The sequence below is a fragment of the Armigeres subalbatus genome, chromosome 3 (genome assembly GCF_024139115.2).
Source record: "Armigeres subalbatus isolate Guangzhou_Male chromosome 3, GZ_Asu_2, whole genome shotgun sequence".
Lineage (NCBI taxonomy): Eukaryota > Metazoa > Arthropoda > Insecta > Diptera > Culicidae > Armigeres > Armigeres subalbatus.
In genome coordinates this window covers 20,777,677-20,795,085 of record NC_085141.1, presented here as the reverse complement: position 1 = coordinate 20,795,085, position 17,409 = coordinate 20,777,677, and the positions used below count along the sequence as shown (strand labels likewise).

The window sequence follows — 17,409 nt, the reverse complement described above, 5'->3', positions numbered from 1 at the left end:
TTAGTTAAAATGCATTGCCACCATTTTCGGAAAAAAATTTCGGTTTTGAATTTTTTTTCCAAGGGGGGACCCTTGGGAAAAAACAATGATTTTTCAATAATTCCAAAATGCAATGTCCGATCGAGCCAATTTTCAATAGCAAACAATGGGACCGCATTCCCCGTCGAATGCAACTTGTTGCGAGTAAATCGGATAATGCTTAGTTCCAAAAAGTGTGTCTACAAAATTTGTACACATACACACATACACACACACACATACATACATACACACATACAGACATCACCTCAGTTCGTCGAGCTGAGTCGATCGGTATATAACACTATGGGTCTCCGGGCCTTCTATCAAAAGTTCTTTTTTGAAGCAATATTATAGCCTTTCGGTACAACTTTGTTGTACGAGAAAGGCAAAAAGCTGTCGTTTCACAGGAAAGTAGTGATGAAGAATTAAGCATAATCAAAATAGACCATTAACCGTTCTTCGATGAATATCCTGGTAGTCAGAAGATATGCTTTGTTTTGATACTGTTATGATAGAAGATTGAAAAACATAATTCTCGAAAAGAAATACTGAAAAGATAATATAAGGAGAAGGAAGGCAGTATCAATCTTCCTATACCTATCACATGCGTTTTTGTTTCAAATCAGGTCTGATTTTTCTCATCATCTCTTTGATCGATTTCCGCATTGCATTTATGAAAGTTTCAGAATTATAATGCTGTCCTTTATTTTTCAAATTAAACTTAAAATAAAAGCAAAAGCTAAAAAGAAGATGGGTGGGTGAACATGAACAACTTTTAAACTATTTTTGATTAATTTTATTTAAAAAATATGGAGTTCTGAAAGAATTTTTAATTATTTTATTTTTTTTTCAAATCCAAGTATTTCTCTAACTTTTTACATAGAAAATAAAGAACAAATTCCATAACTTTGAAACATATTTCACACTCATTTACTAGCGATATTATCAAAACTGCATTTCGACTGGCTCTGCTACCATAGTCCAAATTTATTGCTTATAGAGTTGATGACTGAAAGTCAACATAAGCCGAGAAATAAAGAATAAATTAAAGAACCAACAAATATTTCTCATAGAGTTTATATGTAGAGGTTCTTACTATTTTTACATCCATTTTTTGATTGAGTTGCACGATTTGAAGTACCTATAATTTTTTTAGACACCTACATAATTTATCTTTGAAAATTATCAGCATTGATATTTAGCTAAAACATAACTTTCCACTCGAGGGGTAAGTAATAGCTCATCATGTCATATTTAGATATATTTTATTCCAATTCACACATTCCTGCTTTTGTCGTAAATAAACAAACACGTAATCCCATGGTATCGAATCAACAACAAAATTGCAATGACTAATCATAACCGTTTTTATAATCGAGATCGTTACCCACCTTTAATATGTATCTATCGTCGTAGCACACCATTCGTTTGCCGCCAACCAATCGCGAGGGAGTGAACACCAGCATACGTTCTTTCTCGAGCTCATTCAGTATTTCACCATCCTTAACCGGATTGTCCGGACGGGCGCTCTCCTTCCTCCACTTAGGCACAAATACCGTTATATCTTTGTGTCCCCGATTTTTGAACCAATCTACACACAACCGGATGCCCCGGCACGAGAACACTTCTTTATTGCCATGACTCATGGCTACATTGCTACCATCTATCACTATTGGACGAAGAGATTCTTCACTGGCACTGATACCACTAGCACTACCACCGCTGACACTGCCCAACATCCCCCCTAAACTGCTCCCCGTTCCGATCGGAACGGTTGCTCCGTACTCTGTCGAGGCGGCCATCAGCGAATCACTAAGACACCCATCGGCGCTGAACTCCCCGGAACCCTTGGTGCCGGGTTGCGAGCCCAGCTTAATCAGTTCCGCCAGTAATTCATTCTGGGCAGGATTGGGGCCAAGCCGCTGCAGCGCGGCTTGAACGAGTCGTTCTGTGTAACCCAGCTTGAGTGCGAATTCTACTCGCTGCGTATAACCGGGCGAGCGGTCTAACTGCTGCGGGTGGGAGTCCGACTGGCTGACATATTCGGCGAATTCCTGGCCCAGCGTGTCGCTGGTTGTCCGCGATACTTGTTCGTGTGAAAGGTCATCGCCATCGCAGTCACTATCGTAGCTGGAGTCTTCGGCTTCGGTTACGCATAGTGAGTCCAGGTATTGCTGGAAAAGATTAGGGAAATGGATAGATGGTTAGTTCTGGTCGATATATCGATAAAGTCTATCTATTACGAAATAAAAAAAAAAAGTTTCGTTCGGCCGATAAGGTACAAAAAACCTGGCATCTGAAGAATTGTTCTATTGGAATAATATGTTTTGTACCCAGAATATTTGAAATAAAACGTCACACAAGGATGATGGACCACAAGGTTAAACACATAATAAGTAGTAATAATTTGCATAAACACAATATCATACGAACATGAAATAAGTAAATGTATCACTGTTATAGAGAAATCTCAGATTTCTTTAGGATTCCAAAGTGGTACGTGACAAGGTCCTCTAAACTTTTTACTACGTAACTGAAAACAAAAATAATAAGCCCGTGCAGTAACAACGTAATTATATCAATCTTTTAGTAGCTCGATAACATGCTTGTAAACAAGCTGCCATCGGTCGACGAAAGATGAGCACTCTGCTGAGATAACATCATCCATCTGTAGCCCCTCAACCGCTGCTGGTGCTGCAGCAGCAGGACCAGAGAATATTATTTAAATATTGCTAAGCAATCATCGTTCGCACACTCTGCCTACGGTGTCGACACTCTTTAGGCGGATGTTTACAGTGCTCGGCTTTTCGGAGAGCTCGTATTTTGCACCGCCATTATCTGACTCAACCGTGAAGTGACAAGCGATCTTCATATATGACTTCTGCGCGGTTGCGTAGTTCATACTTCTCGACGATGTTCTGTGCAATCACTACTGTCTGGCTCGACAAACAATCACTCCCAGGTGGCATAGGGAAAGCCAAGGATCACGTCTAAAGGTGGAGAAACGCATGAATTAAAACGCTATGCGGAGTTTTTAACTTTCGCAACGGAATTATTTATTTGCCCAGTGCCTTAAATTGATATATATTTATTTTTTTTTATATAATAAACTTTGTCTAAACTTTATAAACCCGCTTTTTGGCTACACCTATGATCAGTCCGTGAATTGCGTTCTTAGGGATGTATATGCGAGTAAGATGTTTTTGTTTTGAAACAGCAATAAAAAAGTGTCAGGTAACGAATCTTCACCGGAATGAATCAATCTGGCGCAACAAGTTGAAATCTGCAGATATGAAGTCCATTGTACACATCAAGTATTATTACCCAGTTCAGACATTTGACTCAAAACAAATATTAAATACTTAAGGAGAAAAAAATCTCAACTCATGGTAATACTGCTAAGAATCGCATTGTTGACATTGAAAACCTTTGCACTTGCAAATGAATAAGAAAAGCGTTTATTTTTTTTTATTAAATATATCTGTTTGATATCTGTCTTCAATTGGTTCAACTATTATCCTGAATGAAACATTTATAAAAATATACAATTCTATTGCGACATCTATACAAACACAGACAGATTAGACGTGGAATATGGCTTATTGGCAAAGATTAAGTGTATGATATGTAGTGTATTAATGAACAAATCGGTACTTTGTCAATCAATCTCCACCGATAAGTGGCATTGGTGTGACTTAATTAATGAGCTATCGATCGAGCTGAGGCTGCTCGGTAAGCACAACCTGAGTGATCATGGAGCGTTATTGTCATGCTAATTGGGATATGTACACAACGGGACGGAAACAACACAGAGCTTGAAATCGCAGATTAAAGTGGCTGCTTTGTGCCGTTAAAGATTGTGCAGTGTGCTTCATGAACCAGGAAAGGCAAACGGATTGATGGCACTTGGTTACGCAATGAGCTTTATGGTTATATTTGTTGCTTGCTGTATCGAGTTTCGTATCGTGGGAGCAAAACAATGCCATATTTTTCGAATGTAAATTACTTCTACCATGATTTTTCTTTCCATGTGAATCAATATTATTGAGCAATGTATTCTCAAATAAAAAGTCTTAGCTAGGTGAAAGTTTCTTCGCCTTTAAAACAGGAAGTGGCAGATATCCTTCAAAGGCGTATTCATTAAAACACAGCAAAATCTCAAAAAAAATTTTTTTTTTTTCATCTGAATTGAAAAAAAAAATGTAAAATAAAAATGGTGAAACGATATTTTAAAGACGAGTTTGCATTATTCTAATCAGTTTAAACACTGTACGCAAATATATTGCAACAACACGCAAAGCAGCCCGATTCAACAGTTCAAAATTGCTGTGCGGCTCTGGATTATAGATAAGCTTGCTGAGTACTACTGTAGTAAGCCTTTTAAAACTAATCTTTTCTTTAGAATTTAAAATATTAGAATAGGTAAGGTATATGATTCGGATTCTTATTACATATACAGTAATATCCTGATTTATACGTTGGGGCGATAAAACAGGGAATATCATATAATGAGATTCTTTATTTTGAATTTTTAAATTAATTTCACAGTATAGAGCAATGTAATTTATGCCTTGGAAATGTAAAATATGGGCTGCAAAATAGTGAGTTGACATCAAGGAAGGAGAGTTCCTATCTCACGCTTCCACGGGTCGACCGATGACAAAAGACCACCAACTAAGGGTTGCGTACTTAGTTGAAGCTTGGCAGTGCAGTCTGGGCACTGCTGTCCTTCTGACATCAGCTAGAATGAGAAGCGGCTGATTAACGGAACGTTGCACTATGGTCCAGGATACAGATTTACGCGGAAAGATGCATTTTACGCCAAAACTGTATTTTTTAGAAAAAAAACTGTTGTTCTACAGAATTGTTCGAAATAGTAAGGCCATCATTATGGTGCAACCAAAAAATAGGGTAGCCCATCATATAAAAAAATTAGAGAATATTTTTTTATTTATCGGAATATTGAGATGTTATGTTCTACAAAGTTGTAGCGCAGCTAAAAAAATTTTCTGTTGATCTTAAGTTGGCTGATTTAGAGCAATTTTAACTAATTGGATTAGGGTGTACCTCAAAAAACAGTATTTTTGATCTACTTTTTTGTCTGTACGTCTACGTTTTGTTGTACGTCTTCAGTTGACTTTTAGAGCTAAAAAAATTGCAACTTTTGATGTGACATGATTCTTGTAAAATTGGTAAAACTTGAGATAAAAAAAGTAACATATCCCCATTTTTTTGACATAATAAGGAATATGAATTTCTTTTCAAATGCCGTGTGAATATATTTTTTTGGTTTGCCCTAACCGGAGATATCAACTTATGAAAAATATGTAATTTTGACAGAAAAACGATTCTAACTTTTGATCGGAAAAAGATATTGAGCATATTTACACATCAAAAGTTGCAATTTTTCGAGCTCTAAAAGTCACCTGAAGATGACTTTTTCGAGAAATCTAAAACAAAAAAGTAGATTAAAAATACTGTTTTTTTGAGGTACACCTAATCAAATAAGGTAAAATTGCTCTAAATCAGCCAGCTTAAGAGCTACAGAAAAAGTTTTTTTTAGCAAAATTGATTGGAATAAGCTGCGCTACAACTTTTTAGAACATAACATGTCAATATTCCGAGAAATAAAAAAAAATCTATATTTTTTTTATATGATGGGCCACCCTACTTTTTGGTAGCACCATAATGATGGCTTTACTATTTCGAAAAAAATTGTAGAACAACAGTTTTTTTTTCTAAAAAATATAGGTTTGGCGTAAAATGCATCTTTCCGCGTAAATCTGTATCCTGGACCATAGTGCGCTGTATCGTGTCAGCTATACCCAAAGTGACAGTCCCACCAGCGCGAAGTAGGTATTAACGCGATCCCGGTAAGGTAGCTTACTGAATCCACGAAAAATAGAGAAAGAATAAAAAGAGGACGTTATCTTTGACAACCGACCGGCAACGAAATGAGGGCTATTATTGGATACTCGGTACCTGGAATGTTAGGACCCTAAATGAACCTGGACGAGTTAGCCGTCTGGCTCGTGAACTGCAGAAGATTGGAGTGATCGTGGTCGTTATCTAAGAAGTTTGGTGCTCCAGATCCGGAGAACGTGAATTCAGAATCGTGGATCCTACACGACCAACACTACATTCAAACGATACATCCGACGACTTGAATGACACATTTTATTAATGAGCAATTCTCTGTGAAATCATGTTTTTTTTTCGAGATTTGTATTTTTTGATTTCTCTGAAATTTTGCCTATACATTCTTTGTGATCAAAAAACATAATTTGCATCATTAGTTTGCCATTTTGACTCTAGCCCAACTTTTGACAAGGGTCTAAGCAAAACCACCTTGAACACTTTAAAAAAAAAATTAACTTGAAAACTGCTTGTCCGATCGTTTTGATGTCTTCGGCAAAGTTTTAGGTAATCAATGGGGCTATGTGAAAAAAAAACAGTGCGAAAACAATTTTTCAAATATTGAAAATAAAACTTAAAAATCGATTTTCTCAAATAAAACTATTTTTTCAATATTTATTATTTTTTTGGTATGTTGTAGCAGATAATATATGTATTTTTTTTGCACTATAAGTCATAATGGAGAAATGATGGACAAAAAAGTTATATATTTTTTTAAAATTAGTTGGTTTTTCAAAAATTGTGGAAATTTTTTTAAAGTTTTTATTGACCCGATTTTATGAAAGTACGTTAAATTTCCTATGAAAAAGGTACACAGTATTTTTTCTGAGTGCTACCGTTTCTGAGATACAGCAGTTAAAAGATAATATATACCGATTTTTTTAATATTCAATTGTTTTCGAATGTTTATCGATCTATTCAACGTAGAATCAAATTTTGCGGAGTCATTGATATTTATTAACAAATGCTAGTGTTGGAGCAGTGGTTGGTTATTTTCATGGTATGAGGTTGTAGAAAAAAAAACAAATAATCTCGATGTGTTCAAATTTTTAGGCTACTAGACCATCTTTCTTCTTCTTCTTCTTTTTGCTTGAGCGTCAAGCTCGAAAGGGCCAGTAGCTCAGACTATATGCCCTGCTTTCTCTTTATAGCTATTATTTGCTTCACAATTTAAGCTTGGCCTTGTTGCAGAAGTCCACAAGTTGTTCAAGTAGTTTATCATTGTTTGTTGTTATCGCATTTCGGAAAAGCTCCGTCAAATTTCCAAATCGTCCATCAAAGTCGTATTCACTTCTTAGTATCCCAAATTTTGGGCAATGTAGTACTAAGTGCTCTCCATTTTTTGCTTCATCACACATGTCGCAATTCGGGTCTTCAATCTTCATTTTATTTAACCAGTAGTTGGAATAATCATGACCACTGATCAGTCTATTCAGGAGTCGTATTCCTTTGCCACTAATGTTTAATCCTTTGAACCATGGTGAGTATTCAAAGTTCTTCATAAAAGCGTAAAATTTTTGTCCTTTGTCCCGTGAGTAGTCATGGTACCATGTATTTGTTGCTTCAGCTTTACGTATTTTTAGGTACTGCAGTGCATCTTCCAGCAAACATGGGTTTCTACTAACCGTGAATCATCTAGTTAACCCGTTCCTGGCCAGACGGTCCGCTATATCGTTTCCTGCGATGTTCACGTGTGACGGGATCCACTGAAATTTGGTATCCGTTTCTAGTACTTGTACAATTACTCATTCTCCTTCTCTATCTTCTATGACGTTGTCCAATATCATTAACGATGATTTGGAATCGGTGTAGACTGCATAATCGAAAATCGATTTTTAAGTTTTATTTTCAATATTTGAACAAGTTTTTTTCGCAGTGAATTTTTTTTTCATATCCCCCAATGATTACACGCTAACTTTCACTTACTCAGTGACTGAGTAAAATTGTATTGCCCTCTCTTTTCTTCTCACGAAAATTTTACTCAGTTTCCGCCAAAAGCGGGACTACTCATAGCTCGCTTTTGATGGAAACTGAGTGAAATTTCTGTGTGACGTGCAAATTGTTGCCGGAGACGCTAATGCTCAAGTCAGTAGAGAGGATTTTTTCCGTCCCATAAGGTCCGAACATTGACTATGATCACTACTTCGTTGTCAGTAAAATTTGATTAGGGTTGTCAACTGTTGTCACAGCGAACGATGCGATACAATATCCAGCGATTGTCAGCGGAAGGAGTATCAGCTGAGTACCACCAAAACGAACGGATAATTGCAATCAACGTTAGCGACAACATCAACGATCTATGGGTGTCCTGTCCATCCACGGAGCAGTGAGCACAACAGCACGAGAAATGATAGGCACTGCACTGAGGCGACCCAGGACTAGTTGGTTCGATCTAGAGAGTCAGAGATTGACAAACGAGAAGACATTGCCAGAACCCAGATGTTGGTAGCGGGTCGAAGAACGCGAGAGCAGCTGAAAAACGTCCACCTCACCTAGCGGTGATGGTGCCTTTCTCGTTCGTTCAAAAGGGTTAAGAAATACATAGGAAAAGTTTAAAATAACATTAATAAGTAGATAGGTTATGTTTTCCATATGTTTTATATGCATTATAAAAATTCTCACCGAACGCTACTTGTTGCCAGCAAATCGTATGAGCATAAGTGCCAGATAAGTGGTTTCATGTTGTGGTTTTGAAATTAGTATTCTGGCCATAAATTTCAATAGGAAACAATGGGATAAATGAATCATTTGTTTGAGAAACTACAAAGTCCATTTTACACAATTTCGAGAAAACAACAAAAAACTGTTTTTGAACAAATTGGCAACAAACCTTTCGATTTAACTTCGATACAGATCAATAGTTTTTGGCAAAACTCAACACCACCCTGGTGCAAAAACTGTAAGCAGTATTCCATAATTGGTCTTCTAAGTGCGTGGACATATGCAGTTTCTCAAACAAACGAAAAAAATTTCATACATTCCTGAACAAAACATATTTTTTCGTATTTTTTGTCATAATACGTAGTTTTGGAAGAGGACTCAGAATATATAAAAATCTCATTTTGGCCAAAAATGTTACATATGCAGTTTCTCAAACAAACGGTTCAAATATCCTCGTCAGCTTGTTGCAAGTAAATCGGATAAGAATAAGTACGAAAAAAATGAGCAAGATTTTTTGCGCACACACACATACACAGATACACATATACACACACAGACATCACCCCAATTCAGTTCGACGAATCGATTGATATATTGATATATACGAGTCGATTGATATATAACACTATGAATCTCCGGGACTCCGAAAAAAAGTTTGTTTTTGGAGCGAATATATAGCCTTTACTCGTACTTAGAGTACGAGAAAGGCAAAACAGTATAAACAACAATTGATTATAATCAGTAATTACTGAGAGGCAGGAAAAAAATGAAGCAGAACTATGCGGAGGTTTTATGAGACTGGCGTGTGGAGGTAGACAGCGCCATTTCCCGTCATGTGCAACGACCAAGAGGGCGATTCGCTGACATATAAGACCGAGGTGGCTGGCAGGTGGAAGCAACACTTCAAGACTTTGTTGAACAGTGGAAGTGACGAATAATCCTGCTTAATTCGGCGTACAAAATTATGTCCCGTATTCTGTCCAACAGATTGAGATCACTTGAAGAGTCCTTCGTCGGGGAATACCAGGCAGGTTTTCGTGAGGGCCGATCAACGACGAATTAAATATTTACCCTGAGACAGATCCTTGATAAATTCCGGGACTACAACTTGCAGACACATCATCTGCAAAGGCGTATTGCAGCTGCAAATAGGGCTTATTACGGACTTCGTAACCAACTCAAGTCCCGTAGTCGGCAAACGAAGACAAAATTCGCGCTGTATACTACTCTAATTCTTCCGGTGGCTTTATACGGCCATGAAACATGGACGTTAAAGGAGGCTGATCGGAGAGCTTTCGGAGTGTTCGAGCGTAAGGTGCTGTGGAAAATACTCAGCGGTAAGCAGGAGAACGGTATCTGGCGGCGTAGCATGAATCACGAGGTGTATCAGATGAATAAAGGGCTGGATATTGCTGATACAACACGGCAGGCTACGGTGGGCTAGACACGTTGTTCGTATGCCAGGAGAACGTCAAGCGAAAATAATATTAAGTAGAGAACCCGGAAGAGGCCGTAGGCTTCGTGGAAGGCCGCGTACACGATGGCTTATTGCAGTTGAAGAAGACCTGAGGGCGCTCAATGTTCAGGGCGATTGGCCCATGATCGAGTCAAGTGGAGAAGAATACTCGATTTGGCGTAGGCTCATCGAGGAAGAGCTGTAGCCCATCAAGTATCAAGTAAGTAGGAAGTGACGGTCGATCGGTGAATAGAATAAACATTAGCGATGATGGGTAAGCTGTACAGCCGCCTTCACTAGATGAGGTTATATCAACCATGAAAGAGCTGAAAAACAATGAGGCTGCGGGGAAAGACCAGCTTTTGGCTGAAAACAGCAAACAAGCATCTTTATGAAGTTTTGCACCACATTATGTATGTCGAAGATATCAGGGCTGGTAGCGATTAATACCGCTCAAAATAGTGACTTTAGTGACCAACACTGGCGAAAAAAGGGACCAAATAGTGACTTTCAGCTGCAGAAAAAGTGACCAAATAGTGACTTTTAATTTAATTTGTAGTGACAAAAATTGACTTTATTATGAAGTTAATAATTTTCAAAAATTTTGTCTCCCTCTAATATCCGAAATTCTAATTTAAAGAAGCAACAAATTAAAAAAAATAAATGAATTGCCAAAACATTATTCAACAAGTCCGATGAAAAGGAAATTTTGTGCATATTTAGTGGAATGTCTTCACTTTTCATGAACCATTTAATTCCATTACTTTGAAATCTTTACAAGTATGCGTATTTCCAGCTCAACAGTAAAGACGTCTTTAGTCTATAAAGTCGATTTAAGTATGAGACACTGATCAAAGTTTGCAAAGTGATGGAATTAAATGGAATCGTTATGGCAAGTGAGATCTGATGAGTTTTTTATATGATTTTTTTCGATATTTTTTTTTATTTTCCACCCCTTCACCTTTGGAAAAGCACAACTTTAAGGCAAGTAATACAGAATAATGTTCAATATGAATTCGAACTTCTTCGGAAAATCTTCGCTTGTGCGTAAAAATGGCTTTATGATTGAAATTTATTTAATGAATTTTTAGACATAGATTTAATCCGACTCATAAAGTTTATAAATCTGAAACCCAAGAATAATTTCGAAACCTAAATATTTATTTTTCAAGACTTTAAAAAGCCTAAACAAGAAGTTCGAGCAACCAACAAACAAATTCACGATTTTTCTCGATGGAATATTCAAATGCAGCTTCAAATGTTCAAATTGTCATCAGAATATATTTTGGAATTCTTAAGTATTTATCGGAGCAGATGTCGAGAGACCATTCATTTTGCTCCTGTGAGGCTATCACACCTCGGGAAAATTTTCTGCCGGATTTTGGGCCCCGTGTATTTAAAATGGGGTCGGGATTTTGATTTTCAGTGCCCAAATTCCGAAAGCATTGCATATGCAAAAATGCACGGGTAAAAAATCCGCGGACCAAGGACCCGAGGTGTAAGGCTACCTTTACGAAAACATTATGGAAAATAATCTTTCTATCCCTTACAAATTTAGTTTTTATATCTGTACCTCGGCAAAAATCCGCGGAGCCGTGGGCCCAAAAAAATACTGACATCCCGGCAACAATTATTTTTGTTAGCTTAGCAAATTATTTGTTGATTTTCAGCAATTTAGACAGATATCTCAGCAAAAAAAACCTGTTTTCTGGGGCTCGGCTGTGCGAATCTAAATAAAAATTCAACAAATTTCAGAGACCCCGATAAAAAAATTAAGTATGTACGTAGAAATGTTCCACCCCAAAATTTCATTGTAGTATCAAGCAGAGATGCGAATTTCTCCATTTTGATTCGAAAATAAATACACCCAGGTTTTTTTTTACACGGTTTGGTTTTGGTCGTTTAAGACCTTCAGCGTCAATGAAGCAATGAGTTATCCCCACGAAAAAATTCACAAAAAATCAAAGAAAATTCAGGGGGTATTTAAAAATCTATGAAAATTCAGGTTAACCGAGAAATTAATGAATTCCAACCGTGTAAAAAAAAACCTGGGTGTAATCTAATGAGCATTAGAGCAAGCCCTTGCTCACTAATAGTTTCTAAAACTGTATCTAAAATTAAAAAGGTGAATTTGAATATTCAACAGTTCAATTGATAAAGTGTAGAGCTTAATAGTTTTCAAAAGAGGTTTTAAAATCTACAGAGTCTACTATAGGCTTTGTAAATATATTTAAATTCGCAATCCGCTGTGTCAATCTTGCATGCATTACGATATGTACACCCAATCATAAACTGTGACACAAACCCCCTTCAATTAATCGCTGATGAAGATATAGTAAAAACACCGAGATTCACAGCGAATCTGAAGTCACGAAGAAGTTCCGAACAGCTTTTGGGCCAAAAAGAACTAAGTGGTCATTTTTCCTAAATCCGTCATTTAATGTCCTTCATGAATAAAGCATCTTTCGATGAAGTTTCAAAATTTTCAACATTTTTTCTCATTCCACGACGATGCTCCTAACGAAACATAGTAAAAGGTTTCAAAATAGTTAAAAATAGTGACTTTTTCAGAGAAAAAGTGACTTTAGTGACTTGAGCTCGAAAAAAGAGACTTTTTAGTGACTGACCCGAAAAAAGTGACCAAGTCACTAAAAAGTGACCCGCTACCAGGCCTGAGATATGGGAAGACGAGGAATCACCTGCTAGCGGGTTGGACGGCCTCATTTGCCCACTCTTTAAGGAAGGGCACACATTTTAAAATTGTAGTTTTTATGCCTTTTAAGAGGAAGGCAGCGAGGATTGGACTCACGATCAATACCAGAAAAAACGAAGTACATGGTCGCTGGCAATCAACGTGGGTTTATTAGTGGTGGTGGTAGCGAAATAATGCTGGATGTTTAAAATTTTGAAGTGGTGGAAGGATTTATGTTCCTTGGAACTCTAGTGAAGTGCATTAATGATGTTAGCCACTAAGTAAAAAAAACGTATTGCAGCTGCGAATAGGGCTTATTACGGACTTTTGGACGTTCTGGGCGACTTTAAGCGATTGGCCCATGATCGAGTCAAGTGGAGAAGAATACTCGATTAGGCTCATCGAGGAGGAGCTGTACTCATCAACTTTAATCTAATGCAAAATTTGTAAACCTTTCACATAATTTTTTTATGTCGTAATAGCCGTATTTTATGTCGTAAGTATTTCCAGTTACTTAGTAATGATATTTAATAAACACTACTAATTACAATAATAGAAAGGACAACTAAAATTTAAGAAATTTTCAGAGGTGACAATATCGGAATCGGATCAAAATATTCAAACGGTCAAGACATTACAAGAAAAAGAAATAGTTTATAACTTTGGATTTGATCGATAGTTCAATTTCCCGATTTGTTTCATGATTTCTTGCTTTTCCCGGTTTTCCCGACTGGATGGACACCTTGTCCAGGAATGATCATCAAAGTAACAATTTCCATGTTTCTTGCATTTATACATTAAATCTTATAATGGATTTGAAATAGCAATACTACTATGATACATTCATAGCTGAGAACTGCGAATAGAGTCAACACGATAGTCAAAAGTTTTCCAAAGTAAACTATCAAAAAGTATCACATCGAAAGAGGTTGTGAACATTTTAAGCGTAGTAGATAGAGTACACGTGAAAATCAACTTATACTAATTATAATTCATTTCAACGGATCTCCAGTAGCCTTGCGAGCAAAGACGTAGGATTGCCAATCCGGAGATAGGTTCGGTCCGAGAAATGCTAATAGAATAGTCGAAAAGCAGGCCATGTTCCAGTTGGAATGTAGAGCAATTAAAGAAGAATTAATTTCAAACAAAATTTAATTTGCTGGTGTTATTTAAATAAATATAAGTGAACGACAAAAATTAATTTCGGCAATCGGCACACAAATTTATACAATGCAATAAATCAACGAAATCTCTGCAATCAAATTTAATAATGATAAATCAATGTGAGATAATCGTAACGTGTACATTGAACACTAAGAGGAATTTTGCGAGTTTCAAGCGAAACATCTTAAAAATTGGATTCGATCGAGTCCATAGTTGTTATAAAGGCCATAAGAAGGTTGTCGTGTAATAGTGATTTTTTGTTGGTAGTTGTTATAGCTTGATCTTGAAAACTATTATTTATAAACTATTCCTAGAGCAAACATGAAATATTACTTGGAAAGCGTAAGATCTTAGCCTTACTTACGATTTCTTTTTGGATTTAGTGATACTGAAATTATTTGACCATCATGCGATAATTATCCTTCATCATTTTTTCTTTGTACATGTATATTGGATTGTTCACATGAAGCAAACGTTATTCATAATGTTTCAAAAGTTAAATCTTTGCACAGCATGTGAACGTTATAATTATCAATTTGTATTAAGGGTAACCAATTACCTTCGGTCGAACTTGTTTCTACTATACAAAGAATAGTCGTGAAGGGACGACAAAAAGATGAATGAAATGAATATTTAATCTTTTTTTTGCCTTTCTCGTACACCAAGGAGTAAGGAATAGAAATATTTGAAGAGGTTTTTCTTTTCTTAGAAATACCCAAAACGCTATGTAATAAAAAATACAAATTATACATGGAAAAATGTTAATTTTCGAATCCTCGTTTTTTATTGTAATCAAACTTTGCAATGGGCAGTAAACCTTCAAAACAACCCTACCCAAATTCTACATTCAAAATCTTGCTCAGTGAAGTGATAATAAAATCAACAGAACATCTGTGCCCTAGTGAACTTGAATATTTTAGCGGAAAATCAACCACCTGACTATATCAAAACCTAACGAAGATACTCAAGAAACGGAAATTAAATCAAAATTCAGTTCTAGCTCAAATCAGAGCAAAAGAAATCGGGCACACAAATGTGTGCCATAAAAACAAAAATCTATAATTAGATAAGCGTTAACATCCTGGTGAGTCAACGATAGACGATTAAGCCTCTCCACTCTAAGATAACAGTTATATCAAACACGTGTTCGAATCATATGTCATAAATTACCTTTTGACTGTAGTTGCTGGTGATAAGCATCTTTCTATTTCTCGTCGCACTAATAAATATAAGATCCTTGTCCTCTTAAAGCAAAGCTCCTCCGTTTCGCAAGTATAGGAACTTTCAGCAGCGGCAGTTTTCTCCGGTCGTCTTTGTCGTCGTCGCGGTCGTCTTTCGTGTCGGTGTAATATTTATCGTAGCGCACAAGATCCGCTTCGCAAATGACCCATTCACTGTCTGTTACCACCTTGGGGGTAGCTTATATCTGCCTGAATGAACCAGTCCGAGGCTGTGCTGCTAAGCTAGCAGTTGAGGCAACGACGAAGAAGAGGTCAGCTCGTCCGCGACGTTCCAACCGGTTTTCGTGCAAGAACCACCGAGGGAAGGTCTCTGCAAAGACTCTCAAAAAAAAAAAAAACTGCACGCCTTCCACTCTGCTCCCAAAACGCGTCGCCGTGATCGTCCGATCGTCACCCACCAGTTCGCAAGATCCGGAGCCGTTGAACCTGCCGTTTGCCGCAGGTGAACTGATTCAATGCGGAGAACTAAAACCGCAGAGACCGATCTCTCGCGACGAACCCTTGCGTGACGAAACAAAATACACCGCACGGGGAATAGGTAGGGCGGTTTCACTGACTGAGCGAAGTTCGCGAGGGGTGGAAGGATCTGCCAATGACGAACGAACCAAACCAAGCTAAGCTGATCGAATGCGCGTGTTGTCTTTTCTCGGAGCGTTGCCTTGCGATTTGATCAATGATGATCGATGATCATGTTGTTGTTGATACTGTTGCTCGCCCGGTTCTCCCTCTCCAGTGCGATTACGTCGACACTGCTGCCGTAAAAGATTCCAATCTCCAACACCTACTACGATGCTGTTGTCCGGCTGGAGTGCGAATGTGACGTCAGCACATGAAGATCACTCTGAATCGAAGATCTCGTTCACTTTACGTCGTTACGAATGATCGAATCACTCAATGTCAGCATCCAATAGCTACACCGTAGTTTACGATTGCCGCAGTCGTCGTCGGTAGGGTTGAAATATTCAACGAAAATATTTGCACTACACTTCACTGTACTTGGTGCTCTCGTCAGCGGATTTATTTACGCTGTACTTACTCTTCTTCTCCTACCTTTGATTATTGCTCAACTCGAATCAACATCCTCTTTCGGTGCAACTAAACTTGCAATTACTTTTCTTTTCATTAGACGAATACACGGAACTTGGATTATTATTTCACTCTTCTTCTTCAAGATCAATTTCTTGTTAACTTTTCTTAGCACAGATTTTGCAACTGCTCTTTGATTTGCACTGATCAGTAATCATATCCCACAGCTACCAAGACACATCAACTATTCTCCAAAAAATATCAGTAACGACTAACGAGCTCACGTAAGATTGGCTCCGCAAAGCAAGGTGGCGCAGATTGAAACAATACAAAAAACGGTCGATTATCGAATTCGCGATGGAGGTTTGTATGGAATACAACTGGAACTGGCAGGCGGGAGATGCGATTGGCACACTACTTCTTGAGCAACGAACGAAGCACGACTGTTTCCCATTCATTTGACGTAGCAAAATTTTAATTCAGTTTTCTCACCATGTTTCAGCCAACCGCGTTTGCGGTGCTCGCGCGCACCCCAAAGAGTCGGGGGGAACTCTATAAAACCGAACTCTCTCATATTTGGATTGTGCTTGGGCGAACAGATGGATAGGTGCGCAATGCTCTTCTCCAGCTAGTAGGGATAGTTAGGTGTGTAACTTGTGAATGGGGCTTGAAGGTAGCGTACCCGGTGGCGCTACGCTGGTGGGTTGTGACGAAGGGATTTTTTATTCGGGAGAAGCTTAAGCGGTGAAAATTTTCGTGATGCAATTTACAATGCACCGGATGTGAATTTGTTAGCCATCTACTGGTGACATGATATGCAGTTAAAACATATTAATCAAGCTTATTATCGTCATTTTTTGAATGCCTGGACTATGTTTATTCTATTCTCATTCGATTTTGGCAATATGTAATCAGTTTTTGCAACAAAACCATTCGATTTTAGCCACATTCTACATATTTTGGCAACAAAACCATTCGATTTTGGCAATAAAATTTTGTTTTTTTTTATTTTTTTTTTTGATATGGTTAAAAAACCGCATAAAACTTATTTACCGCTTAAAAAATGCAAAAAGATTTATTTAAGAAAAATACTTTGATTTTAAAATCCGCCTAAAAAAAGTGTCTAGTGTCAAAATAAGTGAATAAACGTGAAGTTTCATGAAAAAACAAAAACCATTCGATTTTGGGCAAAATTAATGTCCCGAACGTGTTGCCAAAATCGAATGGGGTCT

At 37.5% G+C, this 17,409-nt stretch overlaps 1 protein-coding gene across 2 annotated transcripts in view; it reads right to left on the bottom strand.

Moving 5' to 3' along the window:
- The window catches only part of LOC134225048 (probable ribonuclease ZC3H12B), a 101,548-nt gene that overhangs the window by 17,207 nt on the left and 66,932 nt on the right, over positions 1-17,409 (bottom strand). Inside the window, exons 1-2 of one of the 2 annotated variants that reach the window (XM_062704808.1) lie at positions 15,081-16,621; positions 1,413-2,195 (exon numbers count right to left, since the gene is read on the bottom strand). In XM_062704808.1, the coding sequence (XP_062560792.1) occupies positions 1,413-2,195; positions 15,081-15,110 (813 nt within the window). In that variant the 5' untranslated portion in view covers positions 15,111-16,621. Of the gene's footprint in view, positions 1-1,412; positions 2,196-15,080; positions 16,622-17,409 lie in introns of those variants that run through there. The other variant, XM_062704807.1, reaches the window with a different exon arrangement.